The sequence below is a fragment of the Condylura cristata genome, unplaced genomic scaffold (genome assembly GCF_000260355.1).
Source record: "Condylura cristata isolate star-nosed mole 26May11 unplaced genomic scaffold, ConCri1.0 scaffold00009, whole genome shotgun sequence".
In the NCBI taxonomy this organism is placed as follows: domain Eukaryota; kingdom Metazoa; phylum Chordata; class Mammalia; order Eulipotyphla; family Talpidae; genus Condylura; species Condylura cristata.
Window position 1 is genome coordinate 33,485,690 of NW_004567110.1, and position 27,428 is coordinate 33,513,117.

A 27,428-nucleotide genomic window follows, 5' to 3' on the forward strand; every position below is an offset into this window, starting at 1 on the left:
ATCATAGTATCTCTAAGAGCACTTCCTTCTTTAATACTTTATAATTTAATTCTATAACTTTCCAATTCTAATCTATTTTAAGCTTCAAAACCACAGTCCTGCTTCTTCATCTTGACTTGTTCATACAAACCCTTTTAAGAAACATTCATACAAACCTCACAAGTGCAAGTGAATGGACATTGATACCAAAATATTCACTGTACACATTAGCCAAATCAATTTAATACTTCACAAAATTTAATCTATGTTCAAACAAGTATTAAAATATCTTAGAAAAATCACACACATACATAACCATCTATTTATGTTCATCTACACTTCATCGGCTTTGCTATTCCATCTGAAAATCAAAACTTCTCTATGGTATGTTATTTTTATGTAATATGCAAGAATAAGGTCTTTTTCTGAACTAAGAAAATGTAGAGGGTAAAGTGAGTCTGCTTTCAACATGCAGTTTCTTGAGCTAAGGATCTCCCACCACCTGCTGCTTTCTACACTCAAAACTCCTGCTCCAGCTAGCATTCCTGGGAGGAGAGAACACTGGAAGGGAGGGGGGGAAAAGGTTGATGTGAGCAAGAGGCGGGTGAGAGGACTTGGAGGCAGGAGGAGGCGTGGCCCAGCTCGGCTGTCGGGATAAATACTGAGAACTGGGTGCGGGGTTTGGAGAGAGAACTCCGGAGGAACGCCCGAGCTGAGCAGCACCGAGGACAGCGCCCGGCAGCGCCCTAGTCCTGCTCTTCCTTGGCAGCCCAGAATATCTTTCTCACACGCACACGCACGCACACACGCATACACTCACACTCGTTTACCCCTCACTCGGACTGACACACTCTCACACAGAGATACATACTCCTCTGTACAATGGCAGAATCCCACCTGCAATCATCCCTGATCACAGCCTCACAGTTTTTCGAGATCTGGCTTCATTTCGACGCTGATGGTGATTATCTTCTCTCTCTTTTTTTTTTTTTTAACTGTTTGAAGACCCTTGTCTGTCCTTTCCCATCCACTCCCCTCCCCTGAGCCTCCTGATCCCATTATCCCTCATTTATTTTCTTTACTTCTTTTTTCATCCTCATAATTTTTTTTCTCTCCGATTGACTGTTAAGCCAACAACTTGAAAGTTATTCTATGTTATTCCAAAACCTTAAACTTTCTTCTCCCCCAAAATGGAAATATTAGAAAGGGGGAGCAGGAGAGCGCGCAAGCACGAGAGCAAAAGAGAGATATCAGGAGTTGGGGGACCCTCTCCCTCAACGGCTCTATAGATATGTTCACCATCCCAACCATTCTCTGTTTCCCTTATAGATTTTAGGTTAGAGACCCAGGGAGCGTAACGCCGCCGCGTTCGCGTTCTGTGCAGATTAATCAATACCTAGGAAAAGGAATCTCTCTCTCGCCACCAGAAAAATAGCGGTGGCAGAAACTTGAGTGGGGGGAGGGAGGGTGACTCGGAATGAAACATCTGAAACCTGAGTGCCTCTTTGTCGTTGTAGGAAGTGGTTACCTGGAAGGAAAAGAGCTGCAGAACTTGATTCAGGAGCTCCAGCAGGCGCGGAAGAAGGCTGGATTGGTAGGTTCAAGTTTACAGAGGCGGAAAAAGATCAACACCTTGAAATATAAATATTCTTACGTTTTTCATAAAGAGCCAAAGAGATCAGGTGGTTTATAGGGAACGTAAACACTTAACTGAGAAAAAGGAGAAAGAGCTTTCCAAGTTGTGCAGAAGGGGAGAGGAGATAGGGAGGGAGAGTGAGAGAGAGAAAAGGAGAGAGAGAGAGAGAGAGAGAGAGAGAGAGAGAGAGAGAGGCAACTCTAAAGGGAAAGGGAAAAAATCCTTGCAATCTGCAATCCCAGTTTTTAAAAAATAGATTGTATACTTGTCCTTCCTTGCTTAAATAGTGCTGAAAAGGAAAATGTTGGTGCCTGAGTCGTTTAGCAGATCACTTCTATCACTGAGTTCAGCTAGGTAATTTTTAACTTCTTTTTAACTGCTTGAGAAGAGAGGGGGTAGAAATACATTTCTGCCCCTTGGTGGTCAGGAAACAGATCTGCAGATCATGAATCCCTTAATTCTATTACCAGTTTTTAGTGTTGTGCTGTTGATGGGGTTGGAGTGATGAGAAAATGTTCTTTCTTGACCTTCCTCATTGAAAAGTTGGACAACATACAACAGAAAAATGAGTAAGAATTTAGCAAGAAATGTGTTCATTTCAGTAGAGAGGGAATAACCCAAAAAGCAGTAAAAGTAAAGCAATTTTTTGAAAGAATTGATATCCTAATGGAAAGCAATTAATGGTGTTTTGAAAATAATCTATATTTGTGAGTTAAGCCATTAACAAATTAAACAAATGACAATTCTTACTCTGTGAATGACTTCCTTTGGGCATAAATTAATCTGTTAAGGATCAATGTCACTGTAAAAATGTAACTTACACAGCTTTAAAACATACATGAAATAACTGGGTAAAGGAAAATAGGTTATGAATTTTACTAATCTATTGGGGTTTATGTAAGGCTGTTTCATAAAGGAGTATTGGAATTGAACTAGTTAGATCTTTATAGTCTTTGGCCTTTTGACTACCATTAGGAGGAGATTTTACACACAGATTATAGACATATATCTTCATAGAAAATATAGATATGTGTCATCCTGTAGCACTTCATTATCTTTAACACACTGTATTAACACAAATACATTACTGTATATACTAACAGAACTATCTTTCTGCTTTCTTTAAATCAAAAAATGTGTGATAACATTTCAGCATTTAAATTGAATGCTGTATGACACACATTTCTATACAACATATTCAAAGAATCCAGAAGAGGTCTAAATGTATTACAATGCATTATAATCATTTGCTAAAATCATTGTCTAAACTGATTTAAAACCAGGGAATGTGGGAATTGCTTTACCCATATTTAATATTATATAAATAAGCAGGTATAATAAAATGGATCAAATAAAATACAAACTTTTACACATCCCTCTCCTCTCCCACCCCATACATTACCATGTATATAAATTTATGCAATATGATAACTATAGCTCTTTGCATCCATTGACTAATAAAGCAAAAGCTACTCTCTTCCCAATGTATTTGAAGTCTGGCCAAAAATCTTACCTGTCACATAATTTACAATTAAGACCTTGCAAGATGCTTCTAAATAATTATATTTTTCTAGCGTGATTTTATGGTTGATATTTATTCTATCTTAGAAATTCAAATATTTACATTTATCTTTTTTCAGATTTTTTTCTTCCTACTTTGATATTTTTACTCTGTTGCAAACAATGCTTTCATGTTAGAGTTTAAAGATTTAAGAGTTTTTGTCCTTACTACTTAGGTTCCAACTTTAGAACAGTTGAAGCTCTAATTACTAGATAATAATCTAATAATTCCAAATGAGCACAGATTATATCAAATATATCAAATTGCTTAATACTGTGACTACTGGATATTTTTCTGGATTATGTATATAGATATTGGATAGTTAAAAAAAACTAAAATAAGATCTGGGTTGAGAGCTTCAGTGCTGGACAAATATCTCACTATACTAATGTTTCCTTTGCAATAAACCTATTTTTAAATGTTTCTTCTTTTTTATAGATGATAAAGATAAACCTTATAAATCAGATTTGTTTGCATTTCTAAACATAAGATAGCAGATCTTTCTGTACTAATAGAAACATAATGCTTCTCATATTAATAATGTACGATTTCAAAAATTTCACTAACTTTAACTTAGTATAGTGAATACAAACTAAAATTAATCCATACTAGAAGAGCTAGTATTTTTTTTTTCAAAACTACGTTATAATTAAATTGCCTACTTATTTCATCTCTCCTACTAAATATATTTACTTTGGTTCAAAAATAATTTTGTAACAATACTAGTAATGACATTTAGCCTCAATATAGACCTTAAACTGCATTTGCCTAGCTATTCTTGTAGCACCACCATCTTGTTATGATAAAAACTGAGACCTTAATTTGCTTTCACAAGGACGTAGAATAGAACATTAGTAAAGGCTGACCTACTTTAAATAGGCTTCAGTTAATGCAAGATGGCTATTTTAAGTGGACTATATTGGAGACCCAAGGGTATAAATTCAACTTTCTGAATACTAGTCCCATCTTCAGATGATTAGTTTACAGTTCATAACTCTCTAAACTGTCAATAATGGACAAAGATTACATAAGCCTTAGAACAGAGTGAAAAAAATAAGTCAAATGAGAGGGAAACACTCAGTTTGTGATTCTTAAACATATCTTATTGTACTAAAACAAATACGAAAGAAAACATCATCTTGGAAGAAATGGAAATAAGGAATCACTGGAAAACTACTCCCTCACTTACTCTTGGAGGAAAGATTTTAAACGTATCTACTGAGAGACATAAAAAAAGGTGATCAGTAAATATATGTTTCTAAGGGGAATACAAACTGGTCAAGACATATTTTTATCTAATATATTTTTCTGATTTTTTTAAGTTTATTTGATCAATTGAGTGTCTTCTTCATGCTAGAAACTGTCTTTATCTGCAAAGCAAGTCACACACCAACATTCACATTTTTTGCTTGTCCAAATTTAGAACATCTATTATTACCTTCTAAGGATAAAATATGTTAGAACAAGGAAAATATTATGGAACAATTAGTGCACAACATAAAAAAAAATCTTTCCTTAAGCAAGCAGTATTTAAAAAACTCTAAAAATGATTATTACATTTAAATTCACTAATAGAAATAAACTAGACAATTGTGATGACACAGAGTAGTATATTGTTGAAATTAATAATAGGAGATAAATAATAGTGATTGATTCAGAAATAATAATCATAACTCTTTCATTTCAATCCGGTAAAAACTATGTATCCATGATGCCCTTAATATTCTTATTGAGGTAACACTGGTTTACAACACTATATGATTTAGAGGTATAAGGTCACCCACTCGCTTGTTATCAGGTGTATATTACCACACCACACCTACCACCAGAGCACCACAATCCATTAATTTTCAGGATACTAATTAATCAGAATGTGTACTTCTAAATTGTTCCACTTCCAGTTCATTTTTGCAATATGTTATCAATACCGTCAATTTTTGAAATAGGTTATCAACAATATGTGTAACTGGTTTGCTTCACTTTTATCAACCTTCTTACCGTCTTTATATAATTATAGGAGTTATCACCTGAGATGAAAACTTTTGTGGATCAGTATGGGCAGAGAGATGATGGAAAAATAGGAATTGTAGAGGTAAGGAACTTATGCCTTTTTCTGATACAGTTTTATTAAATAAGCTTCATTTCAAAGTTGTATATGACTCAGACATGATATGGTCCATTGGGAGAAGCTTATTTTCCTAAGTCACATACTATTGTCTGTGCAAAAACATATAATAAAAATTTGTTCAGAAATGAAAGAGACCAAAGAATTTGCCTAATTTGTAGCTCCAATTTAATACATTATGAAACTGTGACCCGGAGACATGAATGATTTGCCTTTGCTCCTGCAGCTGTTTGCTGGCACAGATAAAGCTACAGGCCCACGTCCTAGCCTTCTGGGTCAGTCCTCAGCCCATTGTACTAACTCACATCAACAAAATACAAACAGGATGCATGGTTCACTAGTATTTTGGTATTTCTTATCATTTAACCATGTAGACATTTTTTGTTAAAATATAAAATAAAAGAATTGTACTCTTTATAAAGATGTCACGACTGCACCCTGGCTTCTAAAGTTCTACTTTTGATTGGCAGTTGACCTTAGTAAGAACATAAGAACTAAAGTGAGTGAATATTTTATGATATTTTATAGGGACAGATTTCTTTTGAGTCTTCAAACTTTAAAACTGTGGGTGTCAAAGCTTATCTTTTGACAGAGATGGATCCTATCAAGGGCAAGTTATTTTGTCTGGGAATTAATGAAGCAAAACTTTGATTATGCGTCAATTCTACCACCTTTTCAGGTTTGTGAAGGAGCTGTTGTTCCCCTCTGACTTTTTTCCAAAATCTGTTGTCTACTTTCTTTGTCTGTAAAATCTAAGAAAGAAACTGAGTGGAAAGCTTTATCTAGCAAAATTAATGAAGTTGATTCTAAAACATGTCAAATCTCAAGCATAATTATGTTCTTTATATATAAGATATTCTTGCTGTATTAGATTATGAAGTGTTCATTTTGCAGCAATATTTAGTCATATTACTTGTGATTCAAAAAACTAATATGGTTTTCAAATAATTGATCTTATACGAGACCAATGTGATGTCAATGTGACTACATTTATTTTTAAACGGCTACTACAAATAAAGTTAAGGAAGGACATACTATCATTATCTTTATAATTAAAATACTTCCCTTGAGTATACACTTTCCCAATTGCCTATGTGTAACTCATTACTGTATAAATAGATAAATTAATAGTAATGGGACTTACAGATTGGCATAGAGGCCATCTAATCAAGGTAAGTCTTCTAAGATAAGGAAATAACTTTAAAATGACATAAGTGAGATCTAATTGCATAAAACTAGTTGAAAAATCTGAAATAAATGAAATTATAGCTGTGACTAGACTTTGAAAAAGTGTAATTCTAGTAGAGGAAAAGCTGTCATTTTATATTTAACATATTTCTCCTTGAAAGAGTCCTGTGGACTCAACTATTTATTTTACTTAATTCTCTAGCAATAGCAGTCATACAATATATAACCTGAAATTCTACTTTTGATTGGTGTTAACCTTAGTAAGAACATAAGAACTAAAGTGAATGAATACTTTATGATAATTTATAGCGGTGCAGATTTTGTACCTATTTTGTACCTATTTCTATACAGGAAAGAGGGATTGGAGAGAAAATGGGGAGTGTCTGAATTTATTCTTCAGTCCTGAGTATTAATTACCATCATGGGTCTCATTCACATAAATTTTGCATTTTTAAAAGGACAAGGAGGATGAAACTTTTGAATTTAGGCTTTACTTCATATGATATATTTTAATGATTTCTGAATTACAAATTGATGTCTAATTTGAATAAAAAACTAAGGTTCGCTAGCTGATTTTCTTAGAGGTTAGGTGGAGGAAATCTCCACAAAAGTTTAAGAAATTTTTATTAGGGAGAGAAGATATTCCGTGTGTAGAAAGATAAAGTCAGGTAACCATAAAGGATTGAGGAAGTTAACAAAATCAAAATAAAGAAGTAATAGCTTTAACAGTAAGAAACATACATACATTTTTATATTACAAAATGTTTTAAAAAAAAACACCTTTCATTTGATCTTCTAATAGAAAAATAAAATAAATCTAAATATAAAATGATAGCCTATTTTATAAGGGAGCTGAGGCTTTAATAGGATTTGCTTACTATCAAATAAATACAAAGAAATGAATAGGATAGCCAGAGCACAGGCATGTTTCTCTAAACTACTCTATCTGTTATTAAAGAATAAGTAATCTGTAGATTTTCTGCACTAAAAGAAAATATTTCCAAGCTTCAGTTGTTGGATTGCTCATAACAAGGCTCTAAGTTGAATAAGGATTCAGCCTGGTTGAATAGGGATGCACAATGAACATAGGTGTTATTTGGCCAAAGTAACTGAAACAATGATTTGGACAGAACTTTCAGATCAGATGAAATAAAAATGCTTAAAGGGAGGGAAGTGAGATACATAATATTGATTAGGAAGTTTAATATGCCTATGGATCCCATCTAGGATGGTTAAGTGGATGGGAAGAAAGAAAAGGTTCTGAAAATCATTTGGGTGGGGTCAGAGATGAAGTCATATGTTTGTTGTATATGGAAAAGAGGGTTAGGGAGAAAATGGGGAGTGTCTGTACTTATACCACAACCCCAAGTGATATTACATGCTAAGAAATCATATATATATATATATATATATGATACATGTCCCATATATATAACATGGAGCTCAAATACATATATCCCAGCCAGCTATGAAGAAATGGAAAACCCTATGTCTTACAAAATATGTAATACTCCACTTACCCATATCAAGAATTTGTTAACTTTAGTGTTGAAAAAGAGACTGCATTTGCCTATATATCTTGCTCATTTAATAGATGTACTCATCAAAATCTAATCAAAGGAAGCCAATGATACTCATGTGGTAGTCTTGCATTCCTGATAAAAAACAGGCCAAAATGATTTGGCTCTAACTGAAATGTATTGTTCAAAAGTTCAGAAGATACAGTGCTTAATTTTCAAACTTCTGTGTGATGAAAGGGACTAACACATTTCAACAACATGCCTTTCTTAGAAATCTATAAAAAGTATAGTAATGTACAGGTGCACTTTCTTCTGAACTTTGTGATTTCACATCTGTAAGTAGATTTTGAAATTCACACAAATACTATGAACTCAAAACAGGAACATTGAAATTCTGAGATAATTTAACAAATACCATGGCAATCAAAATGTTCAAATTTATTCAGACTAATACCTCTATTACTGAGAAGTTCGATTAAAAGAATCAAAGAGGAAGACTGAATGATTTCTCAGATAATATAAATTCATTCTCTGTTGCTCACATTAAGTATAGATATTTCCTTTCATTGGATGTCAAATCTGTAAGTTTTTCCCCTGATCCCTCGGGCAATGTGTGGAACCTACTATCCTCTTCAGTTTTAATGTGTCTATTTGTCCAGGTCAGTGCATCCACTGAAAAAATAGATCTAAAAGCTATTTTAATCCTAAAACTGTAACATCCCTCCCAGGGAGGCAGGCACTTCTCTAGCTTTTTCCCTCTTTTCTTCCACAGTGGGATTTGAGCACCTGCGTTTAGCAAAAGCGAATGTAATTTTTTTTGTGAAAGACTATTTTTTCACCTCAGAATTTGGGAAAATGATAGACAATGAAAACTGATTTACAATTTCATTCTGAAGAGATTTTAAAACTGAGTTATTAGAAAAACTTTTGTGATTGAGCATTTTAATAAAAAATGATACAAGTAAAAGATGACGCTTTCACAACCCAAAAAATCAGGCTAAACCATGACCTACATGAACTATGTGGAGAGCAGGCCATTTATCCTCTCTGAACCTGTTTCCTGGTCTGTGAATAGAACTGACCTGTGTCAACATTAAATGTGACATCAAATGCATGTCAAAAAAGAGTGACCTAACATAATAAAAATCCAATAAATATATTTGTCATTATTAATAAATAAAAATAACATTAGAAACTCTATACAAATTTTTGAACACTGAGTCTTGACTTCTTACAAAAATTTGTCACATTCAAATTATTAAATTCAATTATGCTTGAATGAGAAGCTTCATTGTCTTTGGAAGTTCCTAAACTCACTTCTCATTGATTAGGAAAAATATTTCTCTGGTTTTTGAGTTAAGTAAGCGAAAGTTTTACTAATATGTACCATGAGTGTCTTTAAAAGTGAGGAAATATGTCTCAATGCAATTTGAAGTATAAATAATAGCTCAGTTATTTATGCTCTCATTGCACCTGGTATATTTAGCTTTATTATTGCATTTATATTGTTATAAAATTTCTGGGGAAAAAAAACTGCTTGAAATTATCTGCCTCCCTATAATGGTTTTTATTAGCAGTGATGTGGCTCCTCAGCATTCAGAAAAGTGTCCAGTAGTTAGGTGAACAAGAGCAAGGGATTTCATCCTATTGTAAAATACAAGGCAAGAACTCCATGTGAATCTCAGGAACAGAAAAGAAATGTAAATACCAAGTCGCTAGTAAAGTTCCCTGGGTCGCTGATTTGAGTTGAAGGTTAGCAATAAGGAAGTTTATTAGGGAGTGCTCTTGGGATCAATACCTGACAAAGAGAATTGAAAAGAACAGGACTGGATAGAAGATGATGCTGGACTATGATACACTCTCAACAGGCTTCAGCTGATTCCCAGTCAGCTCTGATGGTGGGGTGACCTTTCAGAGATGTCCTAAGTTTTGAGTGAGATCCATGGTGGTTAATCATAGGATGCAGTCTCTTGGTCTGAGATAATCTCTCGAAGGGACCTGACAGTTGAACAACAACATTTTCAGATCCTGAAAGAAATTATACGTAACACATCAAAATGTCCACTCTCAGTGGCTCTCCAAAAGGAAACTCAAGAATTCTCCGTGTGGTCACAACTATCTGGATCTGTTAAATAGTTAAACTAGGTAAGACCAAAATGGCACTGACAAAAAAATATATTTTCACACTAAACATGAAGACTCATTTTACCCTCTATATATACGTCTCTTCAGAGTAAGCTGCAGTTTATACAAATTAGATGAACTTTAATTTAGGAAACAAAAATGATTAAAATCTACTTTATTTTATACTTGCCATTGTTTGTTAGTTCATTATTTTATTTTTTCCCTATATTTCTTATATTTTGATAACTGGACATTTCTGGAAGAATGATTCAGAACAATACAATATTAAAATATAAGCAATATAGAAAATTTCAATGAAGACAGTAAAATAATATTCATTAAAAACAACATTAAGTAGGTCATTTTAGTGAAGTGAAATTATCAGCCAATCCTCAAGTATTTATGTCAGGTCCTTAACATCCTGAGCAGCTAGCACACTGGACACACAGGGGCCACTGACAAGAAAAAGTCTCCACCCTCGCGAAATGGTCTGTCTACAGGATGTCCACCAAAAACTTGAGTGTTACCTGAAAATTACATATCAGCACAAAAGGGAAGAGTTGACAACAGCTGCTTCTTGTTTCCTAAATGAATATTTATGCTAATACACAATCTTGCTAGCCTGTGGCCATATATTTAGATATCAAACAAAACCTCCCCAAATATATACTTACCACCCAGTTCTATAGGTAACTGTCCCTTAAAATCTACCTCTGATATACTTAATCCTTCTTTGAGACATAGACTTCATTTTCTTTTCCCTGTATTCCCTTCCCTTTCCTGGGTATTCTGTCTTCCTTCCCCACCTCCTTTAACATCCTGGAGGATGTTTCTTGGAAGAAACATTTTCCCAGACCTCTAGAGGAAAGTATTGTCACAGTCAAGGCAGACTACAAGTGAGTTCAAAAGCACGACCATTTCTCTGTCCACCAGCGACCTCTCCACACTCAGCCTGCTGACTTCCTTCCCCATTAGCTGAGGGTGGAGACCTACTCTGCAAGAAACCTGACTTAGCTATTTATACCAATATTGAAAATCACGTTTAACCACTTTCAAATAGCAGACTACTTACAGGTGAGAAGAAGGATCTTTATAAGGAAGATAGTGTGCTAGTTTTCAGTGAGGAAGAACATACACAGCTCACCCTGTCCAGAGAGCTTTTCCTGACCTCTAGTAATCACCAATAAATACACTACTTGCAGTTTAAGAGTGAATAAACAAATAATCCATTATATTACTGTGTTCAGTAAGCATGTTGGAGACTTAACTTGCTGGGAATCATCAAAAATAGTCATGTTCAATGCCTACCACTCACTAGGTAAAGTCATTCAAGCTCTTTGGGTCTCAGGATCGCTCACTGGAAAATGTGGACCTTGAATTACATTATTTGTGGTATATTATTTTAGGATTAAAACCCAAAGGGTCACAGAAATGTATCTTGAGTTTAGTAAGAGAACACACACACTGCAATGGTGTGCATGAATTTAAAGATCAAAGACTGACTACGTTTTTAAAACTTGCTGACAAATCCTAAATCCCTATTTCCACCTTGTGATCTTTGTTTCAAAATAAATAACAGATTATTTTCTGAGCCACACAAAACATCCTAATATGTTTGAGCTTCTTAGTTTTGAACCCCAAATATAGTACCTCTGAGAAATAATTTCAAGGATCTAAAAACAAGATTAATTAAAGGACATATTACTCAGGCATAAGGAAGATGAGATTAATTTCATGAAAGGTAGAATGATACATTTTATACTGAATTTTTATTTTTCTATGAAAAAATAAATTTTTAAGACATGAATTTTTCTAGAATTTGGCAGAACTTCTGAAACTTAAATTAACCTTAAGTTTGTTTTTCTCTTTTTTAAGAGATTTATTTTTTATTTATGTATACAAGAACTGGGGTGCAGGCCAGAGGTGTTGGGGGGCAAGAGAGTTCACAAGAGACAGAATGGGGAGCAGAACAGGCAAGTATATTGGAATACACTGCTGAGGGGAGCAGTGGAAGGGTCAGGAGAGTTCTGCTGTGCCATGTGGGTCACCTCCCTGCCGGAGATTGAACTCTGTGCTCAGTGGCTGTGGATAGCTTCGTAGTGCTGCGCTTTAACTCACTGTGCCTCCAAGGAGAGCCCTAAATTGACCTTAAGTTTAAATAGGCCACAGGTTCTTGATCTAAAATCTAGGGATGAAGGTCTGTGTACTTTCCAAGTTGATGAAATATAGTATGTGTAGGTTTATTCTCTAATGGTAAAGATGAAATGACTGTAACAGATTCCCAAAGTCATTTTGAACCCAATACATCTAGGAGGCTTTGGTTTCTATTTCACTCCTTATTTTAGTGATGAGGGTACTAAGCACCAGAAATGGCCAAGGGAGGTGCCTGGGATCACAGCTAATTAGCAGCTGAGCCAGGAATAGAACCCACATCTGCAGTGGGGCCATCAATCCAGCTCCTTGTAGGCAGTAGATAGATTATGTTCACCTTAAAATGGGATCTGGAGCCCTTTTGTTTTTCCTCTTAAAAAAAAAAAAAAAGAGCACTGAGGATATGAAATGATATCGGAGGAGAAATGTCATAGTTCTATCAACTGGGGATCATAAAATAAATCCAAGCCCTGGATTCAAGTAATGGATGTCATTTGGGTAGAAATCAACAAATTGAGAACTGATTTCTCTACTGTACTGCTATTCAATCTCAGGTTGTGCCTTTTGAATTGTCTTATAGCTTTCTTCCTACTGTCATGTAAGTGTCTTTATCTCTCATCTCTTAACAGGCTTTCTTCTTAGACTTGGGAATGCACTTTTTTCTTTCTTTCTTTTTTTTTTCCCACCTACACTAATTTTTCTTACATTTCCTATTGTTCTACATGAAATGTCTGACCCCATGTGCTGTTCTATGTGCCGTAAGAGGAGGAAGACACCTCTATGAACATAGCAGATGAAAGTTTTATGCTACAGGGATGAATCTGCTTGGCAAACAGCTGTGAGGTGGTCAAAATAGTCCTATGGGCGCTTCCTTTCCTATGTGCTTCACCTCCCGAACCACAGAACCAGTCTGGTCATTAAAGGCACCGGTGCATTGGATAAAAGACTGGTACTTCAATACTTGGTAAACACGAAGTATCATAAAGGAAAAGTCAATTCTAAGTTTCTTTCTCCCAACATTTTAGGCAATAAAATTGCTCCTGATGAAAACCTGCAAGAAAATCTCAGCATTAGACTTGCTTTCAAACTCCTTACAACATTTTCAATCTTTTCTAGCTTGCTCATGTATTACCCACAGAAGAGAACTTTCTGCTGCTCTTCCGATGCCAGCAGCTGAAGTCCTGTGAGGAGTTCATGAAGGTATACAAAAGTCCTGTCACTGGGACATCTTCAGAAAGAGGATTAAGTAGAAAAATTATTGATTTTTTTAATGTGTTTGTTTTTCACTATCCAAAATTACTTACAGACATGGAGAAAATATGACACTGATCACAGTGGCTTCATCGAAACTGAAGAGCTCAAGGTAAGCAAATAAAAGTTTGAACCAAGCTTTTTCCTTTCAAATGCAATTATGAACTCTGTAGCTTTTAAAAAATCCTCCCACAAAAGAAACTAATGTTGAGCAATGGCACATTTTCACCCACTCTTCCACATCCTTAATGAAGTACCAGATCAAAAAAAGACTTCAAGTACTTGAAATTCTGCTCAGCATTGTAAGACATTAGCATTTCCTGTGCGGTACACAAATTGTTACATAAAAGAGACATAACACACACTTAGTCAAATAAACACTCCTTTTTATTGAAAGGTGGAATTTCTTTCAACGAAAGAAATTTTATAAATTTTACACCTAAATAAATAGATTTCTCTCTCAAAATAAAGACAAAGAAACAATTAGTCAATACTTACACTATGACAGATACTTTACACACATTATCTTATTTAATCTTTGCATCAGTTCTATGAGATTAGTATTATCCCAGTGAAGAGGAGGTTATGAGAAGTTAAGCAATGCACTGAAGGTCACACAGAAATAAGACACAGAACTGCAATAAATCAACCCACACTCCATACAGACTCCTGTCTCTCCACAGCAACAAAAGTCCTAATGTAATCAAACTTCTAAAAAATATAACTTAAACAAATTTATTAATTCATATCTCAAATATATATAGATGAGCTGGTGAGGGAGGAGGAGTCTCAAAGAGAAAGGCAAAGAGATCTGAAGTTGCCTTACCTGTCAACAAATTGATGACATTTTGTCTCATTTTTTTTTCACCTTTAAATTAGGGATAATAACTTCATCTCAGATTTACTGTGAAGCACAAGATGTTGCTTAGAAATATTTTGTGAAATACAAAACACAATACTGTCCTAGACTTTCAGTAATATGGAAGCATCTTCTTCTCATTTCCTTAAACAACTGCAAGATTTTTCCATTTTGAAGACCCTATTTTCTCTAGCTTCAAGTAATAGATACACCAAAATGGAAGCAAATTAACATTTATTCAACACCTCCACATGTGACAGGCATATTACTAAATGCTTAAAATGTTTTTTAACTTATAACTCTTACAATATGTTTTCAGGGCCAGTACTATCACTCCCATTATAGAGAAATTCCCATTGTTCAAAGAGATTAGATAATTTTTCAAGATTGTAAAGCTCCCAAAGAAAAGAATCTAGATTTGGAGCTATGTGAATACCTGGCAATGCTAATAACGTTTCCTCAGCATACCACCACACCACCACACTTTTAAGACCTCGTCTTTAAAAATGTTCAGCACATTTTTCTGGTCATGGTTTAACATGGTTTGAGTTTCAATTTTAGAGATAGAATTAGATAGTGGAACACCTGCAAAACTGCTAAAATATATTCAATGGCAACAATTTGGGAATGAAAACATTTCTAATGTGAAACCTCCCCCCTAAACAATGTCTTTAACAAACTTGCAGCTCATCAATGTAGAGCCCATAGGTGACAGTTAAGCTATTGTGTTTTTATTTTATTGAACCAAAATAAAATTCTTCTGAAAATCATTTCAAGTTCATAATGAAAACTTTAGCTCATTTCTAATACTGACCTCAAAATATTCTAAAGGTCTCCTTCTTTGTTCTAAATTTTATTCTAAGAAAAAGATTCTAAATAGAAGTCCTCTTCTCTGGGGAATTTTGAAGATAAGTTGGCATTCTTTTTTAATGGATCTTTCAAGAAAGCTAATTTTAAGATCCATAATAGAGTAAAACATAGCTTGCTCGCAGACACGACTTTGAATCTCAACGTCCTGAGGTTTCTCTGGGCTATTTTTGTGACCACCATTTTAGTCTCTGATGAGGTTTTTAACCCAATTAATCTCTGACAAAAGCCTCATAAGACTCAAAAATAAATTCGCCCCTACCAGATAACTTTGAATTTTCCATACTTCACTTTGGATGTGAACTGTTTGAAGTGAAAATAAATTCATCAAATTGATAAAAATGTCTCCATCCATGAAAAGAATAAAGTTAAATCAGTCCAACAGAAATGGAATTTTTGGGAGGAAGACAGATAAACTGTGCAAAGCAAAAAAAAAACACAGTCCTTCAATAAAGTCTACAAATAGTATCTGCTCGGTTTTCCCTAATTACATTAATTCATTTTCTGAATTACATTAATTCATTTTCTGAGAAAATAAAGAAGTTACAAATGAATAGTACTAGACAACATGAAAGACTATTACATGCTTAAGTACTAACACTGTCATTTATATGGCAAGATTTTGTAAACTTTGGTTTGGTTTTTCTGTTAAATTAAACTCACTCCTAAACTCCAACTGTCAAATTAATAATCATCTTTTCTCATCCTTCCCACATTAATCCTATTTTAATATGATTCATATATTCTTCAAAGATTAGATAATATCATCTGTGGCCAACTGTTTTGGTTTGAACAGTCAGCTGAATCATTCTACACGAGTTGCTTCAGACTGCATCAAGCACAAAAGGTAGCTAAATGGCCTCTCGTAAAATAAGCTTCTTACTGGCTATCAACTGATGTGGAAATGCAGTTTGTGAAGTTCAAAAATTGCACCTGAAATTAGAGGTAGATCTCCATTTGGTTTGTTGATAATTTTACAAGCATTTAGAGAGGGACTTTTGTGCTTCTCGAAGAAAAGTCATTAGTATTTGTGAAGATACTATTATGTAGAAATGCACCCACTGGGGGGACTGGTTTTTTCAAGTGTTTGCTAGATTCCTACACAGTACACAATCAAGATACTCCTTTATTGAAATCATAAAAGCATATAATTGCATAGAATACCAGAGCTCAGGTCTCAATAAAAAGGTAGATTTGTGTACCTGTCAGAGGCAGCATCGTTGCTGAAATGACAAGTGGCTTCCATAACAAGCTTCTCACCCTCTTCTACCCTCAATAAGAGATACTCTTTGTATCCGGGAATGTTCCATTGCAAGGCAGGCTAAAATGGAAACAGGCTGTAGGTTACTGATGAAATTGATCTGAGTGTTCTTTGCCTTAACAGAACTTTCTAAAGGACCTGCTGGAGAAAGCTAACAAAACTGTTGATGATACAAAACTTGCTGAGTATACAGACCTAATGGTAAGACTGACCTTGAAAACATTGTAGTAGCCAAAAACCTATAAAATATTACTGTATTCTTAATAATTCAGGTATCATTTCACTTCAAAAGTGAAATTCTTTTGAAGGATTTTTATACCTTCTAAAATTGAGTGCTGTGGACATTTTTAGGATTTAACACACAAGAATTTCCTGTATTGTAAAATTAGGCTAATTTTATCTGTCAAAAGATCAGTTCTTACACAGCCAGTATAGTCATATCATTAAATTATTTGACTTATATATAGGTAAATTACATTGTATCACTAAAAGCTCATTTAATATAGAGGTTCTTAGTTAACTTTTACCATGGCTTAGAAAAATCATAGATTTTGTTACAGTTTAAAAATGAACTTCCAGACTCAACTCATTTAACAATTTAAAATGAGAATTTCCTCCTTTCCTTTGATTCCTGTAATTCTGGAGTGTTGTCTTGGCATTTTGGGAGGCAAAGTCCAAGTATACTCTGTTCTAGATGTTACACATAATCAAAATTTTTATAGAATATTGATAACTAAGAAGATTGCTTTATACTTAGGCACTTAATTTTTAGTAATTAGCAAATAAATTTACAAACTTCTAGGCATATTAGTCCAAGTTTATTAAGTTAGTTCTAAGTAGGTAAATTTTACTCATTTTGACTCATTACAGTTCTAGAAACACACCAAACTTTTGCCAAATGTGACTAAGACAGGGGCCAATATTTTGGTAATATTATTTTAGTGGTCTAATTTTTGAAATTCAGAAAAAGGTTAAGTTAAACTGTTCAAAACATATGTTTATGCATACTTTAAGGACTATAAATGTACAGTGAATCTTGCCTTATGGATTTAAATAAATAAATACTGATGAAGAGTTAGACTTCTTGACCTTGAGATATAATGTTAAAAGGATTTTACTTGATAAAACTGAGATTAATCGTTAAACACTGGAACTTTATTATTGCCTTCATTGTTATTCACCATATATTGATACTTGTAATAAAGTGGAATTAATTTTTAGCTGCAAAATAATCAAAAGAGTTTTCAGTGTAAAGAAGTGTACTTTTTGGTACCTCCTTATAGTAACTACTTATTGGCATATAAATGTATCACACTGGACATAGCTAACCTCTAAATAATTTTTGGAAATGGACAATAACCTACATTTACCAATTTTCTTGTTTTGTGCCAATCTTAAGGGATGTCTATTTAAAGACTGCTTTCAGAAAGAAATTTGAAGCAGCCTTTTTAAAACCACTCAGATGGGAGTTTTCCCCCTGTTGGATTGGCTTGGCTTATCTGATTAAGTGTCATAAACCAGTTCAAATCCAGGAAGCAAATTAATCAAGAACTAATTAAAATTTAAATATATATGTGGGGAGATATTTCCCTGTGGAACACTATGTGATCTGGTGTCCAGTACCTTGGTAGGCAGTATGACAAAATTAGAACTTATGGTCAATAAATAATTATAAATATTGTGTCCCTGAAAAAGTCTGCCTCCTATTAAAGACTCTTGGAGCATCTCAACCTATGCAAAGTCTTTCCTTTTCTTCCTAAAGTCATTAAACCTATATTCTTTGTGAATCTGATCACATTCTTTCCTTTAAAAGTGAAAAAAAAATGCTACCTTTTTACATATTCAGTATTCATATCACATATTTTTATATATCACATGTATACTCTTACATGATATGGTATATCATCTATTGTTACCTTCAAAAAAGTGAAATGTGTTTATATCTCTGTGTGTCTATGAGTGTGATGTGTTATGTGAACACAATAAGGAGGTAGGAAAAATTTCTGAGGACTTAGTAGCCAAAGGAAAATAAAACAATTAAAAATTCCTTAAAAATCTATTCTGTAAGGATTTGTGCATATTATTTGCTTATTGCTTTGTTTGCCCTCTTTTGTGCTCAAAACAAAAGAAAAATTAAGTATTTCTTTTCCACACCATTGTTCGGAAAACTTCAAAAAATGGTATCTATGACCCTCTCCAGTAAATTCACCATGCATTCTTTGTTGCAAGCATTTTTACTGCAAAATTAATCAACCACAAGGCAATTTTGTCATACAAGATTAAATAACTGTTTGGCAGTTTGGTTTCAAGTTTGATTTTTCACTGTACTTCCAATTTTTATTATTTAAATGTGGTGATAAAATTTACTGGATGTGTGAAATAACACATGTAAATTCAGATTGCATTCTAGGGTAAAAAATAATAGTTAGTTTGCCAATCCTTCTGGTGAGTAGTTATGCCTTCAACCAGCAGAACCAAAAGTTTACTAAACTATGGCAAATATAAGAGGTAGCTAGTAAATCACAAATTTTTGAGCACTTTAACTGTTCAGCAGATTTATATGCAACAACTTGTTCTCCACTGCTGTCTTTATCTAATATATCATGCAATATTAGAATTTGGAGGCAAGAGAAAAAATTAAGCCCACACACAAAAAAAATTGGCTCCATAGTCCCAATTAGCATATGTTTCTTGGAAATGGTGACTTTTTGCTATTTAAGTGGAGAGCATGATGTAAACAGAATATTGATATTTCACATAGAATCTCCTTGGAAGATCTGGTGAAATATTAAAATAGGGCAAGTGATAGAACATTTAAGTGTAGTCCAGTTATGTATTAATAGTTATATAAATTATATAAAGAGACAAGAAATAGCAGCACCCCTGGTCTGTTAAACAACAGTGTGAAGACTTTTACAATGCAATATAAAGGTCAATGCATTTGCAATACAAATAGGCATCATAGAATTTAGAAGCTTATTTCGTCACTTAATAAAGGATTTTTTTGCAAACAAGAAAGTATTTTGCTATATCTTTTTAAATTAATGCCCTTTTTAATATTTTTGTGATTTGTTTCTTTTTGTTTAATTGCAAAATTGCCTTACAGCCAATTCGTGGCAAAAATGTTGGGGAAAAAGCTTACAACAAAGAACTTACAGTGAAACTACTTATACTCCTGCCAGAGACCATCTCTCACACAAATATACATATTTGCAAAAAAAAAAAAAAAATACATGATGGTATTCTGGAAGCCTAGTTAAGATTATTATTACCATTTGATTATTCTATTTGTTCTGAAAACTTTGCCAATAATACAAGTTATAGAACTGAAAAATTGTATTGAAAGTCTAAGAAATTCTACTTTCTAGGTTTTTTGCTGTTTATAGAAACAATAATTCAAACTGCTTTATTTTTAATTTTCTCCTTCATGCAATAAATCTCTCATCAGTGGCTACAATAATGACATTCTGTCTTTTAGCTGAAATTATTTGATTCAAACAATGACGGGAAGCTGGAGTTAACTGAGATGGCCAGGTGAGTCTAGAAATTATACAAATATTATAAGCTAATCCTTGCCAAAAAAAATTATATTAATTATATTAATATAATGTTTTTCTCTCAATAGATTATTACCAGTGCAGGAGAATTTTCTTCTTAAATTTCAGGTATTCAACTTTTTCTGCCATAAATAATACTTTCCTTGGTAAGTTAGAGTGTGGGTGAATTGACAAGGGAAACACACTGACATGTAATATTAGATTTTTAATCTTTGCTCTCTTTTTATCATCTAGGGAATCAAAATGTGTGGGAAAGAGTTCAATAAGGCTTTTGAGTTATATGATCAGGTAAAAGTTCATTCTTATCTGTAATTTGATCCCTCAGTAAAATTTGGAAAATGCTCATTAAAGGGAAAGCCTTGGAACTAGAGGTTTCTATTAGAAGATACATGAGCTATTAAAGTTAACTTAGCCTACTCATCCTATTCATAGAAAGTGCATTTTGGTATTGATACACGACAGTAAGCTTATCAGAAAATCATTATGCATTTTTGCTTGAAAACAGAAAAAATATGTCATGATTTTTCCAAAACCTGACAGTTTACTGGTCACTGTGAGTTCTTCACGCTGAGCACAACTACAATACTACTCAGGCTTAAGGAACAATAATGGGATTTAATTACCAAACAAGGGAAAAGAGTCACTGAGGCCCCCAGTGGCCAGCCATTTATTCTCACCTGAAGCCATGCTCAGTGTTTTCAACCTTATCCCAAACCTAAGCCACTCTTCCAAGATGGTGTCTTCTTGGCTGCAAGGGCCTGGAGCACATGGCAGCCAGACAGTAGGCGGAGCCCAGCTCCCGAAGACACAACAGGAGATGCTCCCTGGAGCTGCCGAGATGCCCTAGCGGGCAGCACCACACAAACAACCTACAAACAGCAGCTGCAACAGCCAAATGACCAGAAAATCGGCGGTTCTCACACAGCTCCATGAGCCGCGTGGCTGAGTCTTCCTTCCTTTCAGGTGGTAACAGCAGCAAAGCTAGGCACAGTTTCAGTCACCTGGTTACAAGCAAAGTCTCCGAACTTTTCTTCTCTGAGTCGGCTGCAGCAAGCCTCTTCATATACACTAGAAGGCCACAATAGCTTTCTGGAAGATATACACGTTGGCGGCAGAAATGGCGGACCCCAGAATAGCTGAAGAGCCAAAACACTGAAGTCCTGAAAACGCTGAATCATCCCGGAAGACGCTAAATCCCCTGGGCTGCTTCTGCAGTCCCTCTTATTTGCTATCAGAATCCCCACCCCCACTGATAGTTTGTCCGTATTTTGCCTGGGGCTATTCACCTTCACCTGTGCCACCCTGCAGGGGGCGCCACCTGTAACTGCTTTTGTTTCAATTTCTGTTACAGTATGACCCAAATTATATAAACCTTGATTTTCCTTGCACAAGATACCATACTTCTCTGAACCTCAATTTCCCCATTTATAAATAGGGGATATTAATATCTGCTTATCAAGGCTGGATGAAGATACAGCTATATGAGAACAGCCAGGAGAATAACTCCGCAATGTGTGTGGGAGCAAAGGTTATTTATGAAGTCACTAGTCTGCATCCATTTTTACTTCTGGAGCTGCAGTCCTCTGTGGACCCTCATTCAGCTCTGTCTTCCCCGTCATGTGACTTCATGTGTGTAATGTGGCTTACCTGGCTAGTGTCCTCGCCTGCTATGGGAACAGATTTCTAACTACTCATTTACTTCAATGAAGACAATATTGTTAATATACAGTGAAATATTTAATGTGTAAGTATTTTGAAAAGCATTTTACAAATGTAAGGAGTCTAATGAGAAACAATCTATATCCATGTTGGAATTCTGGAGCAGTTACATTGTGAGAGACTGACATTAAGAGTTTACCATATCTACTATTCTGCCTCCTGGTGGCACAGGGGTTGAGTCACAGCCCTATAAGCTATCATCAGCCACTGCAGTGTGGGTTTGATTCCTGGCCAGGTATGTAACCACGTGGTGCAACAGACCACTTCTATCTGGCCCACTGCTCCCCTCAGTAGTGTGTTTCAGTGGATGCACCTGTTCTTCTCCCCACACTGTCTCTGGTGAGTCCTCTCACCTCCCCTACCTCTAAGCTATACCCCAGCTCTTGTTCTTTTGAAATAGAATATCTACCATGTAGGCAAGAATGGAAGTTCTCTGAGATTTCTGGTCCAGCAGGCCAACAAATAACATCATTTGTTCAATGTATTTTTATTATAACATTGATGAGGAAAAATATCCCAGCTGACACTAAATAAAATATTGTCCTTAGAAAACCCTTTCCTAAATTCACAATTTACAAAAAACGGTCAAATGCTTTAAGTGAGGACTTACTGCATTTTACTTCATTGGCTATTGCTGGAGGTGAAGTTGATGTCACACTTTTATTTCTCATATTCTAGGATGGCAATGGATACATAGATGAAAATGAACTGGATGCTTTACTGAAGGATCTGTGTGAGAAGAATAAACAGGTAATTTAGTTTTCAGGCCACTTACTTTCTCAAGCAGACTTTATGGAGCCATCCAGAAACAACCACACATCCATTTTTATAAATCTACTTTAAATATTTTTAGAGCAACAGAAATAGACTTTAGTTCTTCACTGGATTTGGTACTGGCCTAAAGTAGTGTAATTTTGATAAACAGATATTTAACACAATCTTGCAATTATTCACATTTGTATAAGAAATTATTCCAGCTCTTTTCTAGATTGATGTTAACAAGCAGTTTTTATCTCACAGTTAATCACTTGATAGTGATTAATTTTCATGATCTAACTGGATTACAATGCCATCTATGTTCTATATAGGATCTGGATATTAATAATATTACAACATACAAGAAGAACATAATGGCTTTGTCAGATGGAGGGAAGCTGTACCGAACGGATCTGGCTCTTATTCTCTCTGCTGGGGACAATTAGAGCTGGTGACTATGACCACTTACTAGCGATACGTTGTATCTAAAAAATAACTGTGCACTATAAGGGAGTAGGCTGTATTTTCTTTTATATCTGTAAATTTAACTGCATATAGATAATTATCCAGGATGTGTGGCACATTCTTTTCAGCTTGTTTCTATACTGTTTGTAATGTACAGATTTTGTAACAATATGATGAAAAGGAGAATGATGATGCTTAGATCTGTCAGTACACCCAGTTACAAAAAATAACCTAACCTATTATTGCTTTCATAAATGTAGTAAGACAAGATTTCCTTAAAAACACCACCAAGATTAATCTTTAAGATTCTTGTCTCTGATGTTTAAACACACATTGTCACTAAATGGGAGAATTGCATAAAACAAAGCATTCTTATTTCAGGCAATCATAGGAGTGACCCCCAAAATATTTCTAAGCTGGATTTCCAGTTACCAGAAGGAATGTGCTTTTACATCTGAAATACCAAAACGTCAATCAATAGTTAGTTAATTGTGGTTCTATTAAGTTAACAGTCTCACTAGACAAGATTTAGTTTATTAATCAGTAACACATCTAGCGCTTGAATCTCATACCAAGCTTTTGATTCAAGTTGATTTGAGGACAAGGGACGGCAATACCAGACATTACACAACCTGTCTGATTCTATATCTGTGTTTCCAACAAGCCTACTGTCAGAGTATGACCTTAATCTATTTTCTAAACTGTTTTCGTGTGTTGCCGATTATAATTATTCTAGTAAACTGCAGTTTTTATGTCATATTCTGTGTAATCTTGGATTAAATTTAACATACTAAGTATCCTGGTGTCTAGTTTGCATACTTCCTGGGTTTTCTTTCTATGTAGAAGTGTTCATTTCCACCAAGGGTAATTGCTGCCTCTGAAAATATTTTTTTTCTAGCTATACCAACTCTATTTTTTACTACATAATTGAATTTTAATGTAAAATCATAGCACCCTGATTGTTGAATGTTATATCATCAATAATTTTCTGTATTCTGTGAATTCTATATTTCATATGGAGATCAGCATTTAAAATAGCTATTTCTATCTGCAAATAGTTTTCAAATGAGTTAAAAACAGTGGAACAGAAATATTGTTGTAATCGTTTATCTTATTTAGCAGGGGAGATTCTGGAACATTCTTTTGATCCATATCAAGTCCCATTTCATAGATTGGTAGCAAAAATATCCTATACTGGTAGTTGACATGTAATGGTTGGTAATTTCTGATTCTCTGATTGTGAAACAGAGAGTTTTAAGTATGTGACTGAAATTTTATAAAGTTACCACCAAAGAGTTCATGGTTCTGGGTCATGTTGAATGTCCCCATTCTTTAAATTCAGTAATGATTTTTCTCAATTCATAGAAATAGGAAAAGTGAGGTAACTCTTTTCCCCAAGAATGAAGAAAAAGCTGCCAAAAAATAAAATTTAACAAAAGTTGTGAGTGGTAGTTTGACTTTGCCTCTAGTATGTAAGTGAAAGCACTGACCTTAGGTTGAATTTAACTACTAAAAATAAATAAAGAGGAAAATAATTCTAATCTCTTGTATTTTTTTTTTTCTTCCTCAAAAAAGTCAATTCACTATACCAGACAACACACAATAAGTCTGATTCTATTATCTGCATATATCAATCCAGGTGGAAATGTAGGGCTGAGAAATCAAAATAAATAAAGACTTGCCTTACTCAATGGATGTCTCATTGAGTGCCTGTGACATTAAGATTTGCAAATCTTGGGCTCTTCCTAGTGGTACAAAGGGTTAAAGTCCAGCACTGGGAAGCTAGCTGCAACACTTCAGCTGGAGTTCCATGACCAGCCAGGGAGGTGACCCACATGGCACAGCAGACCTCTCCTGTTTCTCCCACTCCTCCCCTCAGCAGTATACTTTGTCCATCTTCCTATCCTGCTCCCCACTCTGTTGCTGGTGAATCCTCTCACTGTCCCTGCACCTCTGGTGGCCTAGGGGTTTAGGTTCAGGGCTATCACTGGCACTACTTGAGTTCGATCCCTGGTCCTTTCTTTGGACCATATGTAGGTTTTGTGGTTATGAAGCTTGTGTTGGGCAGCAAGACAAGTAGACATCCACACCCACCCACAAAATCTGAAGAGTTTATATAGGGGCGTCAACAGGGTTCAGTCATGTAGTGTCCAAAATAATTTCAGCAATTCCTTCCTCAGTTAAGGTTAGGCTCTTGAAATGGCTCTGGTAAAGAGAATAGTGAATATATTCCAAAGACAAAGAAGGAGTTAAAGAGCTGCTGTGGGAGGGCCTTGACCAGCAAGGCGTGGGGGTAGAGCCCCAGGGACAGTGCGTGGAAGAAGGCAAAGACAGAGACACGTGCGAGAGTTCTTTATTCTTACAACAGTAATATATATATACTGGAGGGCGGCACAGAAGGTACGGGCGGGGGATGGTCTGGCGGTCTAATGTCTTAAAAGCCAATGGGTTTGAGGGGAGGGGTCCCTCATAATCTCTTTGGCGCCAAAACTTGCTGAGCGGGAAGGGAAGGAGAGTGGGGAAGGGAAGGAGAGTGGGGAAGGGATTCAGGTGTGCTGCATTCTCAACCAGAATGTTTACCCTAAGTTCCAATCAAGTGTTGTTTTGTGCATAGGAGGCAAAGTCCTGGTCTCATCCCCGACAAGCTGCTAATTATCCCTATCCTTACTCATATAACTGATAGAGATGCAATCCAATATACATACTCTTAAATATAACTTTTAAAGTGTTAAGAGGTTTAGCATGCATTTCATAAATTATATAGTGTCTGACTATGCAAACCATTTAAATGATCAACTTGAATTAGGAGAAATACAATTCAAAATGAGAAAGACTGATAAGTATATGGTATTAGTAGATGATCACAATGGAGATTCTTATACTCTGCTTGATGGGAGGTTAAATGGAAAGCCATTTGGCAATTCTACCAAAAACAATACATTTTGTGTGATTCTACTTACATAAACTTTACAAGCATCTTTGCTGTGTTTCCTGACAGTGGTTGGTACTAGGGAGAGACAGTGAGTCAGGATGGAGAACAAAAGTGAAACTTCCAGATCCCTGTTTTTACCTCTTACCTGGGTAGTGGTGACAGAAATATTATCACTTTGTGATACTTCATGATTCGTGCTCTTTTAGACATCATACATCACTTTAAAGGTTTCAAAAATTAATGGTCTGAAAGCAAGGATTTAGGGAAGCCTCTCTAAAGAAGCCAGCCATTCAAAGATCAAGAAAAATGCATTCCTCATCGTGGGTATGGTGTGAAAACATATATTGAAAGAGGTATGAATCTAGTCCCCTAAATCAAAGATGGTACAATAAACAAGTACTATCTCAGTTAAAAAAATAAATTAAAACCACATTCCTATGATCAAGAAGCATCTAGTACAAGTTTTATGTTGAACAACCTTAAGGAACAGAGAGATGCTATTGCATAGCCTGAGGTGAGATGGGAAGATTCAAATAACATTGATAAATAACCAACATATTAATGAGTATTTCCTCCTTAAGGTTTTTGCATTATAACTATATACCATAAAGGCTACTTATTGTCTCTTTATTTGCATTATGATTGCAGAGAACTGGTGGAATTGGCAAGTAGCATGAGCTTGACCAATCTTCTGATTCTGCAAGTCAGAATTTCTTGAACCTCAGTCTCTTCAACTCTAAGATGATGGAGTTAAGAATAAAATTTCTAAGGTCCTTCTATCTCTAAAATTCCATTATTAAAGTTTTTTTAGATTTTACTGATTTAACTTTCCACAAGAAAAAGTAAGAAGCAATAGCTGCTACTCCATACTTTAAACATGCCAGGGGGTATTTTTATATATTAATTGTAAGATGAGTAATATTGTTAGCAATAATCCTCACTTTAAGATACTGTGTGCTCTTCCATTAATGCATTAGAAGTAGGGCTTTTAGAGAAAGTACATGTAGTGACACATTCATAAGCATTGTTACTGAAACACATGATATGATTACAGCCCAAAAGTCACAAACTATAGTGATTATCAATAATGTCTGTTTCTCTCTCTCTGGTTTTATTTTCTAAAAGTCCTAATTAACTGATCACAGTATCTTTCTGGTCCACTCAGGCATGATTGCAAGCTCTGCTTTCTCAGTAATCATTTGTAACAACATAAAATAATGAATCAAACACTCTGAATTGTTACAAGGAAGAAAAAAATGCGTACACTCAGATAAATCAAAATTTTTACAATGCCCCATTGACACCAGGAGACAAAAAGACAGGAAACTCATAAATGTAGAAGTTTTCAATATCACTAATAAAAACATATTTGCACAAACTGTTTTATTTATAAAATTGGTAAATACTATGAAAGTGAGAATACTCCATATTAAAAGGTATTTATTGAAACCATTACAGTGCTCAGGGTGTTCTAAAC

At 34.9% G+C, this 27,428-nt stretch overlaps 1 protein-coding gene across 1 annotated transcript; it reads left to right on the forward strand.

The window, feature by feature from the left end:
• Window positions 1–653: 653 nt before the first annotated feature.
• Window positions 654–23,811, forward strand: CALB1 (calbindin 1, 28kDa). The gene is made up of 11 exons (XM_004679743.2): window positions 654–940; window positions 1,497–1,573; window positions 5,194–5,268; window positions 13,401–13,484; window positions 13,591–13,647; window positions 16,646–16,723; window positions 20,001–20,056; window positions 20,148–20,187; window positions 20,314–20,367; window positions 22,477–22,548; window positions 22,887–23,811. The coding sequence occupies exons 1-11, from the start codon at window positions 862–864 to the stop codon at window positions 22,998–23,000; spliced, it is 786 nt and encodes a 261-aa protein (XP_004679800.1). The 5' UTR covers window positions 654–861; the 3' UTR covers window positions 23,001–23,811.
• Window positions 23,812–27,428: the final 3,617 nt, after the last annotated feature.

Excerpts from the sequence above, each read along its gene's own strand:
- CALB1 (XM_004679743.2), top strand. The coding sequence starts at position 862 with ATGGCAGAATCCCACCTGCAATCATCCCTGATCACAGCCTCACAGTTT. Across the intron at positions 13,485-13,590 it reads CCTGTGAGGAGTTCATGAAG|ACATGGAGAAAATATGACAC; the intron begins GTATACAAAAGT and ends AATTACTTACAG. Across the intron at positions 13,648-16,645 it reads TCGAAACTGAAGAGCTCAAG|AACTTTCTAAAGGACCTGCT; the intron begins GTAAGCAAATAA and ends TTGCCTTAACAG.